This window comes from Girardinichthys multiradiatus, chromosome 11, assembly GCF_021462225.1.
Source record: "Girardinichthys multiradiatus isolate DD_20200921_A chromosome 11, DD_fGirMul_XY1, whole genome shotgun sequence".
In the NCBI taxonomy this organism is placed as follows: Eukaryota; Metazoa; Chordata; class Actinopteri; order Cyprinodontiformes; family Goodeidae; genus Girardinichthys; species Girardinichthys multiradiatus.
Window position 1 is genome coordinate 35,957,787 of NC_061804.1, and position 21,848 is coordinate 35,979,634.

At 40.1% G+C, this 21,848-nt stretch overlaps 1 protein-coding gene across 2 annotated transcripts in view; it reads right to left on the minus strand.

Annotated features, from left to right (window-relative positions):
- LOC124876109 (voltage-gated potassium channel subunit beta-2-like) overlaps positions 1-20,690 on the minus strand; it is a 38,372-nt gene extending 17,682 nt beyond the window's left edge. Inside the window, exon 1 of one of the 2 annotated variants that reach the window (XM_047378620.1) lies at positions 20,094-20,690. In XM_047378620.1, coding sequence (XP_047234576.1) covers positions 20,094-20,389 — 296 coding nt within the window. In that variant the 5' untranslated portion in view covers positions 20,390-20,690. Of the gene's footprint in view, positions 1-13,819; positions 14,951-20,093 lie in introns of those variants that run through there. The other variant, XM_047378621.1, reaches the window with a different exon arrangement.
- Positions 20,691-21,848: the final 1,158 nt, after the last annotated feature.

Sequence of the window (21,848 nt, forward strand, 5' to 3'; positions counted from 1 at the left end):
TTGACAGCAACAAAAAGCATGTTTTTCTGCATCATTTAGAAGAATGTTTAGCCAAATATTGGGTGGTTTGTATGTATATATTTGAGCTTGTATTTAGAATTTTTACTCAATTCTTGCTTCTAAAATTCACTTACTGTAAAATCATTCCCACGTGGGCAAAAAACTTCAAATAAATCATTAAAGGCCCACAATGTTCTCACTGCGTCTAAATTTCTAACCTGAACTGTGCGTTCACTCATGGTGAGAAAAAGCTTTGGGAAAACTAGGAAATGTGTTACATTTTCACTGCCTGTTATTTATCCCAAGGCTGTCTTCCACAGGCGAAGCATAATAACACCAGCCTCTTTCCATACTTTCCTCTTCAAAGTGCTCCACAATGACAAACAGAAAGGTTATTATGTGCGACAAGCACAAAAACAAAACATGAGTCAGCATTAGGAGAATGTCAAGCATCCAAGAGAGCCGTTGCACAACTGCAAGTCTTTCTTTGTCCATGCGCTTACATTCCATAAGCCTGTTAAGGATGAGTGCGTGATGCGTGTGTGTGGCATGTTTGGTGAGCATTGCGAGTTATTGCATTTTTGCCAGGAGCAGAATGCAATGGCTTGGCGTACAAAACTAGGCGAATTGTATGATTGCTGTGCTCCATAAAATCCTTTAGAGTTTTTTTTGTTTCTGGGCAGTGGGCAACGTCATTGTTCCTGTGTGTGACAACTACTCCCCAACCACCACCACCCTCCTCCTCCCACTCTTAACTCCACAGCTCTCTGCAGTGCTGCAGTCTGCTAAATTACTATCAGAGTCTGGAGAGACACATGCTTACTCTTTTCCTCTCACCACCTCCTTCATGACAGCCTCTACCACTATATCTCCCGTGCACACATTTGCATACACATCTCTGCAGACTGCTCGGCTCGCATTGTGCAAAAAAATGGGCGAGATTCTTAATGAGCAAGCCGTCGGTTGTGAATGTTCACGCTCGATGGGAATTGCCCTGGAACGCAGGGACAGATCTACATATGGACACGCATGAATGCACTCCTGAGCAGGGCACACAGATGCTTCTCTGTGGCCTCTGTAAGTGTGGCCCCCTGCATTCTCCTCCCGTATTTATGCATCTTTTTTCTTTTTTCTTGTTGCCATAAATCATAATCTCCAAACAAGATGATTACAAAGACGGGGCTCTTCTGTGCGTTAATTGTTAATGAGGAAAAGAGAGAGAGGTATAAGCACACACACACAGGTGCGCTGTCATGGTGTAGTCAGCATTTTAACCTGTGCTGACATTTACATTTAGTTCTCACCCAAGACAGAAGGAAGGTGCTGGATACAGATGGTTAGGTGCAGATGATGGAGGGTTTTTTTCTCTTGCAGTTGTCATAAAATGACACACACATGCTGAGCAGGCTTTTCTCCAGAGGGAAGCACATCTAGATATTAATAACAACCATGTCAGTGTGTGAGTGTGTGTGCGTGCTGGTGCTTATATGTGCATTTTCTGAACACTAACTGTGGGAGGATGGTGGACAGTCTGTTGTCTTTTAATAACACTGTGTTCTAATCCCAAAAGGGTCTTTTTGCCCAAATTTAGAAGACTTTTCTCACATCCCGTATGTTATTTTTTATATTTTTGCCACCTGTTCGTGGTTTTCAAACTAATTAGCTCCACTTGGAGATGTGAGGGCGGAGAATAGTCGGTTCTGTTTACTCTGAGTGGTGATTTGGAGCACAGTTCAATACACTATCTGTAGCATAACTGCAAATCCGCCAAGACAAGGCCATCCACCTAATCTGACAGGTATGAAAAACGTTAACAAGAGAAGCAACTAAGAGACCTATTGGCACAGGCGATGTGGAAAAACATGCTCCGGCCAAACTGAACCTTAATCAAATCTTTCTAGCACAGTATACATCACTCTGAACACGCTTCGCCACTGTGACATTTGGTGGTGGCAGCATCATGCTGTGGGGATGCTTTTCTTCAGCAGGAACAGGGACGCTAATCAGATTCGAATGGAAGTTGGATGCAGCGAAGTACAAGGTACACATTCCTCGAAGAATAAAAGTAAATCTACTTCAAAATCAAAAAGAGTTTATTTATCCCAAACAGGATTAGATAAAAAACCATGTTAGTGTATTTAAAAAACTGGCTTGGAGGATCACCTTTCTAGCAGTACCGCAACCCTAAATATACAGCCAGACCTGTCACAGAATAGTTCAAATCACCTCATGCACATGTGTCAGAATGGCCTAGTTAAAGTCCAGTTTTAAATCCAATTTTTCAATGACCTTACACTTCTCAATTTTGCACTATTTTGTGTTGGTATGACCCAAAACATTCCAAATATTAATGTTGCCACCACAAAATGTCTAAACTGTGTTAATATGAATTCCTTTCCAAGGCACTGTATCAGAAATATTAAACAGATAAAGCCAGCTTTACAGCAGATTCTGTGACAAACTATTTCTATTGGCTGTACTGGACTGTTTAATTCTGAAAAAAAGGGTTTTGTTTAAAACTTAAACCATTTATAAACTGTTTGGCTGAACAACTGTTTTTTTTTTTTTTTGCCTAATGTTAAGATTTTTATTCTGAGATGTACCAAAAAACCGTTTAAAAAGTAGGTCTGCACTATTTATAAAATACACATGCTGAGAGTGAAGCAAATGGGAAAAAGGCCAAGAATCGCTCACTTTCCCTCACATACAAGCATAGACACACAATCTCAGTTTCCCTCCTCCAATCCTACAGTAACCACAACATTTTCTCAGTTGTCGTGACTCTCCTCTCAGCTCAGAATACATTTAATGAAGGGGCATGGCATTGGTAGATATTTTAATGGTAATAAACCTATAAAAAATGCACATTAAAGTATGCATGTGTAGCTCTGCCCTTGGTTAAAACTGGGTGGGAAACATCAAGTCAATTTGAGAGTCATCTTCATAGGTTCACGGGTTATTACAATTCTTTGTGTGAAAAGGTCACCGCCTGTTTGATGTCTGTCAGACAGAGGAAGATGAATACATTAATGTGTCAGTTTTCCCAGACAGCTACCTCATAAATTACATCTCAGTGAATTAAAAATGATTAAAATGACCAGTGGGATGGTTCTGAGTTTATGCTTCAGTTCTCTTGTTTAGTCGCTGATTTAAACATTTCTGCTGCTTTGCAATAATTTTTATTTTAAACTCTGTATTCACATTGCAGAGCTTAAAGTTAGACTGAATTTAGATATTGTTTAAGGGCCGGGTTTTTTTCAAACCGTGATACAAGTACTTCTGGTGTTTCCTTTAGTGGTACTAGGAAACTATGGTTTTAACCAATTACAATGTAGGTACAAACTTAATACGGTCTTTTGAAAGAAACAGGACTTCCTTTTTAATATTCAGTTTTTTTCAAACACATTTTTATAGGTAGATGTCCAGTCTTTTTTATCTCTGGAGGAAAAAAAGAGCCCAGTCATTGGGCCCTGTTAGCTGATGTTACCCACTTGCACTGAAATAACTTCAGCGATGTCCTTCTTGCATGAACATCCAGTTCAAGTCACCCACAGCCTCTCATGGTCTAGTTGGACCAGGACTTTCTGTTTCTTAATCCTTGCCAGTCCTTGGCAGATTAACTGGTATGTTATGGGTTCCTGTCATTGCAGTATCCAGTTGTGCTTCAGTTTTTTGTTTTGTTTTTTTTTTGCAGATGGTGACCCATTCTCCTTGCTCATCCTCTGCTACACTATAATTCATGGTGGATTGTATGATGGTGAGCTGACCAGGTCCTACTGCAGCAAAGCATCTCCAAACAATGATGCTTCCACCTCCCTGCTTCACAGTTGACATGGGTTTCTTTTTCTAGAATGCTGTATGAGCTTCATGCCAAAAATACCCTGTCCAAAGAAATTTATTCCAGTGGTCCTGGTCTACATTCTCTTTGGTAAACTTCAGCCTGGTCTTCATGTTTTCTAAGAGCAATGGTCTCCTCCTAGCATATCTTCCAATAGAAGTTAAATTAAGCAATCTCTTTCTGATTGCAGAGGCATGCCCTTTCCTATCAACAGCAGCAGGATCCTACTGTAGTTGCTGTTATGACATTTCAGGGTTTTTGGAGACTTTTTTAGCATTCTGTGGTCTGCTCAAGAAGTGAACTTACTTCAGTGGCCATATATGGGCATGTTGCCAGTTGTTTTTGAATGTCCTCTACTTGCAGAGTATTTTCAGTTTAAAACCCTTAGCACACTCATAAGCTGCTTCTTTCTGAATGGGTCAGACAGCTCTGTCGATCTTACCATGGTGTTCACGCTCACTTCAACTATCTGGGGCACACCAAACTAAATCTCTTGAGGTTCAAACGTGGCAAACCTCCTTCAGAATCCAGAGTAACGATGTTCTCATCTTGAGAGAGTAAGTGTAGAATTTTAGATATATTAAGTAGAATAACTGTGGATTTCATTATACATTTTACAAAAACATTTAGGGGCTCTTCAGTTTTGTTTAGTTGTTACTTAAAATTTACTTTAAGTCTAAAGGTACTTAAAATTTTCAGTATTGTTGAAATTGATATAAAATCTCAATATGTCCTAATATGTTAGGAAAACACTGTGGCTTCCAGTAGGTGTTTAATTGTTTCACGTGACTATAAACTGTAATGCAGAAGTCAAGTCTGTTTTGTAAAGCCTCATGCAGCAGCTCTCACCATGTGACTTTGTCTGGTAAAATAAGTGTGGGTTATTATTATGAGCCCTGGATGTGAAGCTCTTGATGTAAAACAGAAAATAAATATTAAATTGCCTGGTCCTGTTGATGAAGTCGACTAGTAACGACTAGTAACGACTGCTAGTGCAAATAAATGGTTTATTTCTGCAGCTATTGCTACATTTTAAATAATTGGCAGCCATATTACATTTTGAGGTCAGGCTTGGTAACAACCCACCCGCTGACTTTCCAACTTGGAATTCTGACTTCAGGCATCCTTCCTGTTTATTTTCCAACCACGAACATAGAAATTTCCATGAGTGAGTCACAACGAAATGTCTTAATGAAACAGACAGCAGGCTGGAAAACATCTACTGAGATGACTTGTTTTATGTTTGAGAACCAGTGGTCTGAAATATTATAACATCTACAACATTTGTTGATAAATAAAACTTTAAACTTAAGTTCTGAATCTCTGTCTGAGCCCATCCAGACTCTGAAATGCAGATTTGCGCATTATAATGTCAGAGGAAAATATCCGTGTCTGACAAAACAGCCGATTCACTGGAAGTGATGAGTATTTTCTGGCTCTGATTATGATCCTCGCAGTCCAGAACAGCCCTGTTGACGGCTGCAGCCATCAGCAGTTAATTATTGACAAATCCATTCCTCGTCAAACAACGCTGACCCAGAGGTTGCTTCACATTTTGAGGGGATTAAGTTATCTGCTTTATGTACCTCTTCAAATACACAAGCTTTTAAACCTCTTAAGGCTTCATAGGTAATAAAAGTACTGTGTGGGTAAATGATTTATAATTAGAAATTTCAGGACTGGGTTTTAGGATTTAACTACAGGTGACTAAATAAGTGGGCAGAAAAACGTCTCATAGGTTGGTCGTTTTTTGATCATGTGCCAGGCTGAAATGAAGCAAATTAAGATACAGTGGGGCTTTGCCTGAGACATGCTGGCCCTCATGGTGACTCACTAATCTGTTCATCCAACTGGAAACTCAGCTACAAAAATCCAGAGAGTGGAAGAGAGAGGAGAGCTGAAGGTCAGAGCAGCAGCAGCTGCACTCTGTGATCTGTGTGCCACATGAAGCTTTTGTTTTCCATTTATTAGTAATCATTGGAACAATACAAGGCCAAATTGCTTAGTTAAAGTTAGGGGCAAGTTAATTAATAATGATGATCATAATGACTCTACTATGTAAAAAGCGGCTTTTTTCTGGTGCTTGGAATTGATTAAGTAACCATTGGGGCTTATAAGAAGAAGAGGAATATACCTGTTTGAACTGTGTGCATGGTCAGATAAAGACATTTCTAGTTATATGTCAGGAACAAATGCACACAGTAACTGAATCTCTGCTGTAGTGATTAAAAAACTCATGGTTCAAATCTATTTTATAAGACATTAAATCTCTGCACAGCTAAATGTCACAGCACGTCAAATCTTCATGCAAATGACATTTCAGTGGATACTCCTGTGCTCTTTTTTTGGCTGTAACAGTGGTGGAAAGAGGGGAACAACTTTTAAATATTTTGTAGAAAATTAATCAAATTTTACCTTAACAGAAAAAAGACTGCCAGCTGATGCACCAGTATTTTTCTGTTAATGTTTTATGTAAAGCTATAATGGCCCGCAGTATAAAGGTAAAATAGATCAGGTGTTTTAACCTCTGTAAAATGTAAAACCTTATTGGAACTCCATTACTCTGCCCTGATACAGTTGCCCTTACTTTGCTTTTGTCTCATCACAACTACTATTGTTCGCAATAGTTTTCTTTTTCAACTAAAAATGGGCTATGTATACATATTCCACCCTTGTTACTCTGAGAACCCTAAATAAAACAGAATTGCCTTCAGAATTCACCTAATTATTCAATAGATTTCACCTCTTCATGAATTATTATCAGTACATAAAGCTTTTCTATGAAGGCTTAAGAGGTTTGTAAGACTCCATTAGAGAGTATCATGAAAACCAAGAAATAAAGTTATAAACTAATTAGTTGTGCACTCCACAAATCTGGTTGTTATGGAAAAGCTGGCTATCTTATTGATAGATAGCCATAATAAGTCCTGTTTGCAGTTTGCCACAGGCATGTCGAGGACACGAGACATGTAGAAGAAGGTGCTCTGATTAAAAATGTTCACCTCTATCCAACAGGCTTTGTGGTAGGAAACTAACATTACACATCACCCTGAACACACCATCCCACTGCGACACATGGTGGTGGCAGAATCATGCTGTGGAGATGCTTTTCTTTAGCACAGACACAGAAACTTCTCAGATTTGATGAATGAAGCTGAATATCAGAAGTTTGTGGAAAAACAAAACTCGGTAGAGGCTGCAAAAGACTTTATGGCAAGATCTGAAAGTTGATGTTCTCCATCCAATCTGACTGAGTCTGAGCTATTTTGCAAACAAGAATTGGTAACATTTTTATTGTATTGATGTGCAAAGCCAGTAGAAGTACATCACTTTTTAATGAGTTTTTATGAGGATATAACAACATTTCTAACAACAAGGCTAGAAGAGGGACTCAGGGGAACCGAATCTCTCATTTCCAATCATAATAACCTGTCCATACCCAAAAAACCTGGCTGTGATAGTACTTGATGCAGCGGTTTGTGTTTGGTCTATCACAAAACAATTTAATAAAATACACCGCTCTTTAGGGTTGTAACCTGCCAGAATGCGAAAAGTTGCAGGCTTATGAATATTTTTGCAAGGAACTGAAATTCAAAATGTGTTATATTGAGAGCGACCACTTGGAGGCAGATTATTCCAAAGTACTAAAATATTCATTTGAGGAACAAAAGTTGCTGCACAGAAGGTAAAGACCACTTACTTGGACCCAGCGGAAAGGTGACTGTCTGTGTCTTCTGTCCTTTAATCGTTTCCGATGTACATTAACATAAATGCATGCAAATGCCTACTGCTGTGACAATTTGCCCTGCAGCCTTTAACTCACCAACATCTGTTTAAAACAGCAGCGCGAAAGCCTATGGTACATGTCGGTAATTTCCACTAACAGTGGAATAAGAGTGAAAAACAGGCTTTACTTGCAGATGTAAGCAACTGATTCTGGTTGTGTAAAAATGTTATGAAGAGGTAATATCTTACTTTAATCGATACTACTTGGGTTAACACTGACTTCTATTGTATTAAAACCACTCCAGTCTCTATGAGGTAATATAAATGCTCTCTTTTGAACTTTCAAAATTTACATCATGCTTATTTACAGAGACATCGAAGTTTATTGATAATGAAAATGGTGGTAGGAGGTGTTGTGATTGCAGTAGTCTTCCTGTGTTAAACATACTAGGAACTGAACTTGTGAAGTCAAATTAATTGACAGATTGAAAAGGCAATGTAAAAATAAATAAAATCGCCAAAATATTTTGTTTTTTTACATTTGTTTACCTGATTTCTTCACCAACAATTACCCTAATCCTTTATATGTTCTGTTCTCAGTAACTGTCTCACACAGGAAATATATTGGTAGTGCACTGCCTCCAACCTTCATTTCCTGTCTAAATAATAATCAGTTTCTAAGTAAATAAGTAATGAAGCCCTGTACAAATGTGGTGACAGTTTAAAGATTCATACTATTGATTCATAATTGTGTGAGAGAGGTCCACATTTGGTTTTGGCCCCTTTTGGACCAACTGTTGGCTTCACCTTGCACGACCAACTAAACTGGATTTATGGTAAATCATGATGCCAATAGAGTTATCTAATGCAGATAGGATATTAAGTGCCTTTAATGTCTGACCAGAACCTTGGCAAACCTTTAATATACTGACCACTGCAGTTTCAAGAAAGAAGTCGTTTTGGAGATGGTCTTACCCTTCATATCCCAATGCTTGCCCATTTTCCTGAGGTGCCATGAAAAAGAGATTATTTTATTCTCTTTACCTGTCAGTGGTCATAATACTTTGGCTGATTGTTGTAAACACAGCATTAGGCCCAGACCTTGCTCAGGGCTATGAAAAGTATGATTCTCTGCAACGTGCAAAAAGATATTTATCCAAATATTAGTGGGGGTCTATAAATATGACTACTTTAATTTAGAGAAAATCCACAATAAATCTGATTTTGGCGTTGGCCCCTCTGAGATTAGCTTTTACCCTGAGCTCACTAAATGAAGATGCCAAAAAAGTTATCTGCTGGAAGTAAGATATTAACTGCTTATTAACTTTTAACAGAAACAAACTGTTTATGGTCTGTGCTTAGCGATGAGATACTTTTACAGCTAATTATTGTTGCTTTTAGGCCAGGCATCTGATTCTTTGAGGCATCTAAGTTTACAAGAGGGATTCTTTTAACCTTTGAATTTCCCAAGAATCTTGAATCTTATTAAGTTAATTTGATTATAGGACAACTCCTCTAGGTCTTATCTTTTAATAATATTTTTAGTTATACATCATCTACTTTACAGTACATAATAGTGCCTTGTAAGCATTATTATCCTTTGAACGTTTTTGCATTTAGTCACCTTAAAACCACAATCTTTAACGTATTTTAAGTGATAAACCTACACAAAGCAGTGCGTATTGGGGATTTTTATACAATTAAAAATCTGAAAGGGGAGGTGCACATATATTTTGGCATTTTTGCTCTTTAAATATAATCCAACCAAGTGTTTTAATGGGTTGCCTAATTAGTAAATAGAGCCCATCTGTGTGTAATTTAACCTCAGTATAAGCACAGCTGTTCAGAGAAGGCCTCAGAGGTCTGAAAGTAAACTACAAGGAGTTCATTTTTTTGACATAAACCTTTCAGAAAACATACCAGAGATTTGGAAAAGATACTCTGCTCTGATGAGACTAAAATTGAACTTTTTGCCCTACATGGAACACATTACCTGTTAAGGAAACCATCCCTATGGTGAAACATGGTGGTGGCAGTATCATCCTGTGGGGATACCTTTCTTTAATATAGACAGGGACAGGGAAGCTGTTGAGAGTAGATGGCTAAATAGATGGAGCTAAATGCAGGGCAATCCTGGAAGAAAGCTGCATCTCCCAGCTGCAACCAGAGCTGCAATGGGGCTTTAGATTAAAGAATGTTCATTCATTACAATTACTTAGACCTAAATCTGATTGGGAATTGCTGTTAAAAGATGCTTTCTATCCAATCTGACTAAGCTTAAGCTATTTTACAAAGAAGGATGGGCAAAAATGTCTGTCTCTGAATGTGGAAAGCTGGTAGAAACATACTCCAAAAGACATGTATCTTTAACTGAAGCAAAAATGGCTCTACATACTAATAAATCAGTGAGCTGAATACATATGGATGCCATACGTTTTATATTAAAAAAAAATTCAAAACCATTTATCTTTTTCGATTTCAACAATTATGCGTTGCTTTGTGTTGGTCTATCACAAAGAAACACCAATAAAATATATTAAAGTTTATGGTTATAATGTGACAAAATGTCAAAAACTTATATACCTGGTTTCTCTGTGAGGGATCTGAATCAAGGAGGCATCACAAGAAAACTTCCATTTTCATAAAAAAAGAACAGGCCACAGAGAAACTTCGGACGTCTGCATATCATGGTAAAAAACCTCGATTCAAAGGCTGAGGGATTCATGGGAGTTACAACGGACAGCAGGGGCTGTCGTCTGTCACCTGCTGGTGAGTGATGAGTAGAGAGTTTAATCAGATAGGAAGTGGCTTAGAAAACATGTAGTCAAACAGGGTAAATGGAGGCAAAAATATGAGCCATCTGGAAAATAGGATTAGATCAAAATTCACTACCAACTGTTCACTTCTGCTCTCTTGCGGTACTCATTTAGCTTCAATCAGTGTCACGCTAGGCTACCCTCCCAGATTGGCTCAGAAATAAACTGTCTCATTCAAACAGTATGCAGACATGTCCGTAGGTTCTTCATTTGTCCTGTCGGAGCAGGGGTAAGAGCCACCTCATCTAGAATACAGCCTGATGCTGGAGCTTCGACTGGGCTCAGTTGCATACAAGAGTGATAAGAGTGACAGCCACACTCACTCATTAGAGAATAAGGGAAAAAACACTAAAGGCAGTGCCTGGGGAGTTGCCAATGGCAACCCTGGCTGTCCATATGCTGTATAGACTTATTGTGCCGCTGCGCTCCCTATTAGTGACACTCCTTTGAAGAAAGCAGACTAGCAGAATAATCTGACTACATCAGAAGTGTGACTTCTAAAAAGGACAAGACGGTAAAAGAGATATCCCAGTTTTGTTTTGAGCCTCATTCCCTTTTTAAGCATCCAATTAAAAGAACCAAATTGCCTGAAGAGAATGGCAAGAATTCAATCAACCTGATTACCAGAAAAACAGGTCATTAAAACTCTCTTCCCAGTTTCTGACGCTTCCAGTCAAACTGTAAGAAACATATGGGCTGTGTTCTGTATCAAAGTGCATGCTTCGTGCTTTTTGGATGTACATCCGTACGAACGTGTATTTTTCAACCCCCCCCCCCCCCCCCCATATGTTCCTACTTTGCTGACTCAGTGCTGGACTTTTCAACTAAGGTCTTACATTTAGAAGATGCTTAGCTGAAATGCTGTTTTATGAGAAGGGGATGCTTTCTAAGCTGGGTGACCTGGAGAGTTTCTGCAGAAAGCTGTCATTGGTGTTAGGATTTTTCTTAATCTGCAGCAAGAGGCCAGGGAGAGATCTGCATTAAATCAAGAGGGCTGTTTAGTATGGATTATACTTTTACATCTATCAGGATAAGCATTGCTAGGTTTTAATGTTATTTTTAATGTTAGAGAAATGTGCACTCTCTGAGTTGGTTCCCATCCAGCTAATGGGTATGTAGGGGGCGCTTGCAGGTCATCTGAGACACAGTGGTTACATTTTACCTGAGCAAAGAGACTGTTAGAAATGGGAAATAACAAGACCAGACTGCAAGAGCTTTGTTGTGATAAGAAGGCTTGATCTCAGATGTCTGCATGTTTCGTTGGTTGGGACAGGAAATTCTTAAATTAGAAATAATATGAATTCTAGACCTTAAGTGTCTTAAATATGCTCTGAGTCTTTTACCCAAGGTCTTAGATTATCTTTATTTAGGTCCTAAATCTGTAAAAAAAAATATTCCAATTTAGAACTTATTGCTGTGGCTTTTTAGCGTTGTTTGTTTTTTTGGGAGAAATACTTTGGTAGTATTCTTCCATTGTGTATGTTGTAGTTTTAGCTAAGGTATTTGAGCATTAAACATGTTGACTACAAAGAAGTACACAACCCTGTTGGAAGCAAGTTAAAGTCAAATATTTAGTCCTAATGGAGACACTTGAAAGATAAATCCTTCTTCCACAACTGAATAATTGTAGTTTATTTAGAGAATGCAAATCGAAACAGTTTTTATTCTGTTTTACTACAAGCTAAACAGATAGCTATTATTATCTAATCTGCTGGCAACAAATGTGAGTACACTACAAAGAGAAAATCTCCACATTGTGCCCAATTAGCCATTTTCCCTCCTGGGTGTAATGTGACTCGTTAGTGTTACAAGGTCTCAGGTATGACTGGGGAGCAGGTGTGGAAAAATGGCTACTCATGGAAAAGAACTCTGAGGGTTCTTAAAAAAAGAATTGTTGCTCTACATAAAGATGGCCTGGACTGTAAGACGATTGCCAACACCCTGAGACTGACCTGCAGTGTAGTGACCATACTGAGGTTTAACAAGACAGGTTCCACTCAGAACAGGCCTCGCCATGGTTGACCAAAGAAGTTGAGCCACAGGCTCAGCATCATATCAAGGTGTTGTTTTTTGAAAATAGACATATGAGGGCTGCCAGCATTGTTGAGGAGGTTGGAGGGGGGGTCAGCCTGTCAGTGCTCAGACCAAACGCCACACACTGCATCAAATTGGTCTGTATGGCTGTTGCCCTAGAAGGAAGCCTCTTCTAAAGATGAAGGCCTTCAAACAGTTTGCTGGAGACAAGCAGACTAAGGGCATGAATTACTGGAACGATGGCCTGTGGTCAAATGAGACCAAGATAAACTAATTTTGTTTAGATGGTGTCAAGCGTGTGTGGTGGCAACCAGCTGAGGAGTACAAACACTGTGTCTTGCCTACAGTCACGCATGGGGGTGGGAGTGTCATGGTTTGGGGCTACATGAGCGCTGCTGGCTGTGGGGAGCTACAGTTCATTCACACAAAAATATAATTCTTTGGGCACAGTTTGGACATTTAACCCATATGAACTGTCTGAAGTTTTGCAAAAGAGCATTAGTTAGCAACTGTTCAACCAAACAACCTGCTTGTTCACTACTACAAGAAATTACTGGTGGAGGCTGCTGGATTTATCAATCCATCTAATAAGCTGTTCATGATTTCCACATAAGAGACCAAGAAAAAGCACAGGAACGTACCATTTTTAATGCTATTGCACAAATGACAAACACACAAAATAGCCAACTGTATCAGTTTGGAAGTGGAGGACAAGGACTGTTGCACGGTGGAGCCGTTTGTTAGCACCGTTGCCTTGGAGCATGAAGGTCCCAGATTCAAATCCCAGCCTAGGCTCTTTCTGCATTTTGCCTGCCCTTTCAATATGGAGTAGTGCACAGTTTAGGCACTGTTAAGTACAACTGTACACCGTGGCAGGGGGGCTAATATTAATGAAAATTTGAGAAAATGCTTTAAAGCTAATTTAAAACGGCTGCCTAGTGACAATTTTTGTTAGAAAGCAAAAGACCTGACACTGAGCAGCTCTTTTAAAAAATGCTTTTACTGATCCTATAAGGTCACACATGGTAAAAACATTTTTGCTTTTTACAGACTGGGCTTCGTCAGGCGAGTTGGTGTGTGAGTTTGGTTGCATGTAAGTTGGCAGGGGAAATGCCGAAGGACAGACTCACACAGATGCTATTCAAGCAATAACCTGTATGGTGTAGCTTCACCTCTTCCCCTAGTATAAATAATTAATGACTGTTCATAGAAAGAAGTCTGGAAATATTTTAAATTCTCTTAGTTATAGTTCTATAATTGAAATTGGAATAAGCTAAAATTGGTATGGACAGGTCAAAGCCTATCTCTAATCAGTCCCTCTATAGCGACTGTAGCCAAACCCCGATGAAGTAAACCAAGCCTCCAGCCCTGCAGCTCCTGGTCTGCTTCTGTGTCCCATACTCACCTGTATTTCATGCTGGTGTGGCGCCCGATGGCCTCCTTCATGTGGGCATGGCCCTGTGCGGTCTGCCGGGACCCGGGGCCCTCCCTGTTCTTCACAGAGCCATGGGAGGTGTAGTTACTGTTACCCCCTTGTCCTCCACCACCTCCTCCGCCACCACTACCTCCTCCTGATCCACTACCGCAGCCGCCACCTCCTCCTCCACCACTGCTGCCTCCACCTCCTCCACCAACTCCTCCACTGCTTCCTCCAGGAGGTGGAGCGGTGCGAAGGCCACAGAGCCGGTCCTCACTGCGGCTCTTCAGGTTGTGCTCAGTGCATGCGAAGGAGACCTGCATCTTGACCTCTGCTCTGTCCTAAACTGACAGTCAGAGATGTGAGGAGTCTTTTTGTTGGAAGGAATGAGGAGGGGATTAAAATGGGCAGTAATGTCTACAAACCACCGCAGAGATGCTCATATACAAAGGCCTCAGACAGGGCAGGTCACCGATTTTGGCAGGGAGCTGGTGTGAGCAGGAAAGAGTCCAGCCTCTAACATGACACACACCGAGTTACCGTCTGCTCTGTCTCCGTTCTGTTGATGCAGAGCTGGCAAAAGGGGACTCTGAGAGCTTTCACACGCACAAGATGCATCGGGGCTGCCCTCCAACAACCATCAGGAGGGGTTGTAAGCGCTCAGCAGTCCTCAGACGAATTTGGGGATGTGGCGGTTCCTGGGAAGCCCCTGCGCCAGTGTGATAGATGCCCCATGCACCGGCTCCCTCGGCTTGGGTTGGGTAATACAGCACTTGCCAGCTTGCTGTTTTTCGTCTTCAGCTGAGGTTACTTGAGTCTGTCTTGAGCTGAGGAGCTGCCGCAGCAGGAGAGACACAATTACAGCCACTGGCACCCTAACCCCAAGCGTCAAAATAAGGCTTTTTTTTATTATTATTATCAATGTAATTATCGCAGAGCAAACAGCAGAAAAATTAGACTTATTGGCTCCAATTTACATTGCGAATGAGGAGAGTCCCGTACAGGATTCACACATTCAAAGCCCGCCGATGCAGCCGCATCATCATCATCATCGCCCAGCAGCTTCACGCCGCATCAAATTGATGCAAGAGAAGGAAATTCAGCGGCGTTACCTTCAGCGCATCAAGTTGCTCATACACCGGCGGCAGCGGCTACTGTGGGGGTCCCCTGTGAGGCGGCAGAATCTCATGGTGCGTGGCTGAGATAAAAATGCCGGCATACTGGCCTCCCCCCCCCCCCTCCAAATTAAAAATATCAGCTGCAGCAGGCGACTTTTTTAAAGCGTCGATCCCGCCTGCCGGCTCTCCTTCAGTTTCCTTCTGTCAGCCCAGAGTAAGCCTTTTGTAATTTTCCCGTTTTTTGCAGTAGCGCCTAAATGTTCACGACACACAAGCAGAGTGATGGTTTGGTGGGTAACACTGTGTGTGCGTGTGTTGCTCTCACTCCGTCTCTGTCTCTCCTCTCGGCTGGAATCTCTACATTTTTCATCACAATATGTGTTGCTACTGCTGTGGCAACACATATTTCATCACACCTTTGAGCCAAATTAACGGTTCCCAACTGTGTGCCCCAAATATCTGTCACACTCACTCTCAAAGGACCTAACATGGCATCAGTTATTCTGTTTTTACCTTTTTTTTCTCCTAGTTTCCACTCGTGGCTCCCTGTTTTTATCGTTCTCCCACACATTTGTGATCATTTACATTGTACGTTGATTCTCACTGAAGGCATCAAAACTGTAAATGAACATATATGAAGTTATGTAGCAAACAAAAATGGCAAAACAACTTTAAATATGTGTTTATGTTAGATTCCTTAAAGTAGCCAGCCTTTGCTGTGATGACTGAAATATTAACCTCTGGCCGTCTCTCAACGAACCTCTGGGAAGTTCTTTCTGGACTCTTTGGAAAACCATTTCAGGTGGCCACCTCATGAAGCTCAGAAAGAGAATGCCTAGAGAGCAAAGCAGTCATCAAAGCAAAGGGTGGCTCACGAATCTCAGGAACATGTTGTCTTTACTTTGGGTACATTAAAAATACTATTTTAAAAATTAATTGATTGTTACAAACTGACTTGTGGCACAACTACTGTTCATATTTTGTACAACCGCCGTCTTCCAATAGAATGAAGTCTTCCTATAAAATTTCACAGGGAGAGAGATAACTCTTTCTAGTTCAGGGATGTCCAAAGTGAAGTCTGCAGGCCATTTGTTGTCCGCAAAAGGATTTTGCAGGCCCTGGTATCACAGTTCAACGTTGCAGGTACGTTGCCCAATAACTTACCTGCAATATTGCAGGTACGTTGTTGAGCAGGTAAAAATGTAAAAAAATGTACAGTCTAATTTTGTCTTTTACATGTTTTTAAATATAATTTTTGTGGCCCATGAATACTTTCACCTTGATGATTTTGGCCTGATTGACAAAATGTTTGGATATCATTGCTCTAGAGGGTCCAAAGGTTGTTAGAAACACATCAACTTCAAGGTTCTTTATATATATTCTTATAAGCACAGCATAATTTTTAGAAGTCTTAATCCACACAAAAAAAATTTTCAAAACGTTATTGAATCCATGCCAGGTCGCTTTGTGCCAATTTAGCACCAAAAACATCATATACTCAATGCTGTTGTTATCCGATGTATTAGCTAAGGGGTTGAGAGTTAGATTTGTTTTTGTGATATCTTCATTTTGTCTTTTTAAGTTACGTATTGTTATCTGCACGCCTCCCAAAAAGACAGGTTGGCATGTAGATGGCACTTTATGAAGATTTGGTGCCCCAAGATGCCACTCTTTGCTGCGATTCTCTAACAGTGAACTTTTGAGACTGTTTTTATTGTCCTTCCTGTCCTGCTCCTTGTTTATCACAGTGGTAAATCTCCTCAATCTAAAAAAAAAAATGTAAATTAGAACAAAAAAAACAAACATCAGTTACAAACGTTTTAAAGGGATTATTAGGGTGGCAAATTTAATTAATTAATAGAAGTTTTACAAATCAATGATTTATTTGCTGAATATATATATACACTTAAACAAAAGGTTTGATTTTTCTACATTTTTCTGTGTAAGATTATGCTACTGCAGTGTAAAGCCTTTGCCACTTCTGGTAAAATCTTTACACGTCTTTACCAGAAGTGCATTTTAAGCATCGCATATCATATCAATTTATATTATATATCATCATATTAATCTCAAACTGAAGTGTTATTAGCTGGCCAGCTAGTGGAAGTAGTCCCTCTCAGGCAGTGTTTAACACCTTGGCAGCCAGGTCCTTAGGGAAAAATATCAATCCTGCTGTCATTAGCTCTCACATGTGATGAATTCTTGTTTTAAAGCCGTTTGTAGCCCTGGAGTAGATTGTATGGCACTGAGCAGTCGGCGGAATATAGGGCACTTATCAACTCATTTGAGGACATGAAGAAGCTATATTGGGCAAATTTCCAAATGTACAGACTGCTGTGATGCTTTGAAAAAAAGAAAAAGGTTTCATGATGGTTGCTACTGTTAAAGGGTTTTAAAATCTCCATAATCATGTTGTCCTGGTCTTTGCTCCTTCATCTTCATTCCATCACTTCATGCAGGTTATAATAGCAATTTTGCCAAAAAAGCTGGAATCTACTAAATCACAATTATCCATCATGAATAAACTTGAGAGTAAATAGTAAACAAGCACTAATAATGTAAGATTTGATTGCTTATATAAAACATCAATTTAAGCTTTAAATGTTTTTATTTTTGGGGGCTTTAAATTCATTCTTCCTCTGTCTTGTCTTCAAACATGGTTACACTGCCACCTAGAGGTGACATGACTGGAGTCCAAGTGTCTGTAGCTGCTGCCATGCTGTGACATGAGTTACACATAAAATTTTGTATTTTCAGCAACTAGAACTTTAGGCATATCTTTGATACAGTACGCATAAATAGTATTCGTTGTCATTCATATTCATATGCATCCCCGCTCCAGCACACCTGAATAAAATGCCAGGTCTCTGTTAAACTTGCTGACATACCAAGGATGTAATTCAGCCTTTTGACTCTGGTGTGTTGGAGCAAGGATGCATTCAAAGGTTGCAGGACAGTGGCACTCAAGTACTGGAGTTGCAGACCCCTACTCTAGCTCCTTCTGTGAGATCCCACTATACCTACCCTAAGGTCACCTCCAATTGGAATGTATACCCCCAAAAAAACTCAGAATAGGGTCATCCTGATTAGTTGCACTAATTAAATGTCCTCAACTTAGTTTCCTCAAATTTTCAGTAAAAAAAAATCAAAAAAAGGGGTAGTTGTCAGGATGTGACGTTTTGGACTTTGTGTTTTGTTTTGTTTACTAATTATCATATTTCTCCAGCCCCTCTGGTTAGGTTGTGTTTACTTATTGTTTACATTTTGTTTGTTTTCTTCCTAGTTCTTGTGTTCTCTGCTTCCCTTCCTGTCTGTTCAGTCTGTGTGGTGTTAGATTTTATTACTCTGTAATCTGGTTTGCTTTATGGGTTCCTTGTTCGTTCTTAGGTTTGGTGTTTCTTATGTTCCCTTCAGTTTCTCAGTTTCCTTCAGTTCATGTTCATCCCTGATTCTTATGCTTTATTTTTATTTTTGTTTATAGTTTTGTTTTAGATCTGCTCGGTGTCTTGTTAATTACTTGTATTCGGTTCACCTGTTCCCTCTGCCTTCCTGCCTCCTTGCCTCACCTGTCCTTAGTTCCTTTGATTACCTGCCTTTGTTTTCTCTCTGCATATTAGTTGGTTTGTTTCATTATGTTTTTGTGGGTTCCTTGCGTTACAACTTGACCCTTTATCCTCGTCCCTGCCTTGAGTCTCCATGTTCCTGAAGTGTCTGTAATGTAAGTGTTTGAATCTCGACCCTGTTCAGTACCTGCAGTGTTTTTGTTACGTTTTGACTTTTTTGATTAAAGCTGAGAGACTGCCTTTTTGAAATGCTGCTTCCAAGCTCTTGTCTGCGCTTCGGTCCACTCCAAAACCCCACCGTGACAGTAGTTTTAATTTGTGTTTAATCCCCCTGATACTAACATCCTTAAATAAAACCAATTGTGCAACCAATTGCCCTTGCCCAATATGAAACATACTAGTGGCAGAATCATGCTATGGGGATGCTTTTGCTCAGCTGGGGAACATGGAAGCTGGTTAGAGCTAATGGGAGCATGGTTGGAGGTAAAAACAGGGCAACCCCGTAAGAAAACACATTAGATGCTGCAAAAGTCTTGAGACCCGAGGGTGAAGGTACACCTTCAGCCATAGAATATTCATAAGTTAGAATGGCCTAGTCAAAGTCCAGGCCTAAATCAATTGAGAATCTAGGGCAAGACATTAAAACTGGTGTTAACAGCGACTTTCCATCAGATCTTACAAAGGTGGAGTTATTTTGCCAAGAAGGTATGTTTTTTTTTTCTCAAAATGTAAAAAGCTGGTTGAGACATACCCCAAAAGAGTTGTAGGTTTAATCACAGTAAGAGTTGGTTCTGCATATGTTGTATAGCCCTACTTTGTGTTGTTTTGTCACGTAAAATGCCATAAAATTATGTTAAAGTTTGTGATTGCAACGAGACAAAATGGGAAAACATTTTAAGGGGTTTGAATACCTTTGTGAGGGACTTTATATGAAATGCACCAGTGAGATAACACACATCATGCTGCTGTATATCTATATGTTCTATTTATTTATTTTTTTTCCTTACATGCTTTCATTTCCCACTTAATCCCAGCACTTTAAATGGAGAGAGACATGAACTGTGCAACAAACAAATCCCTATGTACTGCTGTCTAACGCACGCATCATTAAAGCTGAACTTCTGCACAGATGATGTTGACCCCATGAGGCTGTTGTTGGAGGTCGACATAAGACAATGACTCATGCATGAGTCCCATATATGATCCAAAACAGAGACATTCTTCTGTGGTTTAGCCACATTAACTGAGTGGCCCCTCTGCTTTGAAATCACATCAAACGCCTCAGATTTCTTTCTAGGTCACCAGTGGAGAGAGAGAGAGAGAGAGAGAAACAGCAAATATTGTTGCTTTTTTCACTTATTACTTTTAGTTACTATCACCATAAAACATATTGAACAGATTACCTGCAGATAAATACATAAAATCTAAACCTGTAGCAGCTCACTCTCCATGTTGCTGGAAATGCGCGTCTTTTGAATCAAAAGAAGATTTTATTTCAGTGTGAAATACATGATAACTGTTCATTCTGAAGCATCAGAAAAAGATCCTATACGGCTGAATGTAGCAGTACTCTCCCCTCACCTGTATGGCATTGCAGAGCGCTCGGCCTCACACTCAGCCAGAGACAGGCCACATTCTCTGAGGTACAGCTCCAGTCGCCTTCGCTCCACCAGCCGGTGGGCAGCCTCCAAGATCTGGGAAGCGATGGCCTCCGACTCACTTCTCTGCTCTGGAGTCTTGCTGCTCCTGGTCCCAGACTTGGTCACAATGCTCGCTGAGGAGGTGGACGCCTTGGGCTTCTTACTGATGCCATAGAGATCCTCCACGGAGTATTTGCCCCCTTTGCCTCCTCCACTGGCACCGCGGCTGGCAAACATTGTTAATCTGGATTCAGGCTTCCTGTGTCAAACTGATTAAAACTGCTCTTGTGCCTCTGTTTTGTTCACTTTTTTACCTGCTCCATCTACCTTAGACGAAAGCAGCCTCTGAGTTTGAAAGAAAACAAGGCAGTGCTATTTTTGATACTCTTGGAGATCTGAAACATCCGGCCCGAGGATGTCAGGCTTTTAATTGCTAAAAAAGAGATCTTAAAGCTCTTGGAAAATATCAAAAACCAATGATTCCTCCCTTGTGGAGTTTATATCCAAAATAAAACAAAGCAAATCCTGAAATGTCAGCGTCAGCACCCAGTCACAAGCAATGACTCCTGCAGATGTGAGGAGCTTTTCTGAGTAAAATGAAGGGGAAAGTAATCTGGATCTTTCTCTCTTTATCTCTCAAAGGAGGGACAGTGAGGGGATTTGTGGGCTTACATTTGTTCAGATTAAGAGCGCCCGGGAGTATCTGTACTTCTGTGGCTACTGTAAAATCAAATGGAGGCTGGGAGGGCCTCGCTCTCTGACCTTTGCTGCAGATATGAAATGCTGAATATTTTTTTCTCTCTTCTTTTGCATACACTATCACTTAATCTGCTGCGCCAGTGTCATCACAACCAATGCTTTTGCTGTCTGCAAGCTCAGTGGATGTGGAATCCTCTCAAATGCCTGGTTATGACTTCAGGCCAGTGAAACCAGGGTGAAACCCAAACCTCACACAGACTTTAAAACGGTGCAGAATGTGAGACGCCTCAGTGCTAGAGGGCAAAATTTTAATCTCAGTTTTCAAGCGTCCTGTTAGGGGAATAGGATCTGTGCAGCAAAATAAATACAATCAAAGAGAATAAAACAATGACAAACAGCAGACAGAAAGGGAGAGGAATACTGTAGTGCGTGCACACACATTGGATTTGACATATCACCTACATGAGCTCTCCTTTTCCAGATCAGTTCTTATGCCTTCACCTGACTTTAGATTTTGCCAAAGCAAACTCTCTTTCCCACAGTAGTGAGTTTTTTTTTTTTTTTTTTTTCAAATTAAGAGATATTTTTCATGAACAGTCTTGTTTTTATTTTCCTGTCTGTCTATATGAAAGCTGCCAAGAAATGTGAAAAGATAGAGACAAAGATTTTATTAAGGTAAGTAGTTTAATTAGGTTTCATTTAGAAATCCAGAAAGCTTGAAAATAATTAATAATGAACTGTAAATATCAATATCGGCTATTAATGTTTCAGACTTTGAATATTTAATTAAATGATTACATATACAGCCTCAGTCATGAGAGTTATTATGGCCAAAGTGATTGTTGACATGTTTGAAACTGAGAGGAGTCTCTGTCATCGAAAAGAGCTGTTTTACAGACATACAGACATTCCCGCCAGTTTTTTTAATCGCAAACTCGCCATTGCTCAGTTTGTATTGTCACCAACCATCTCTTTGAATTATTGCAGCAACAAAACA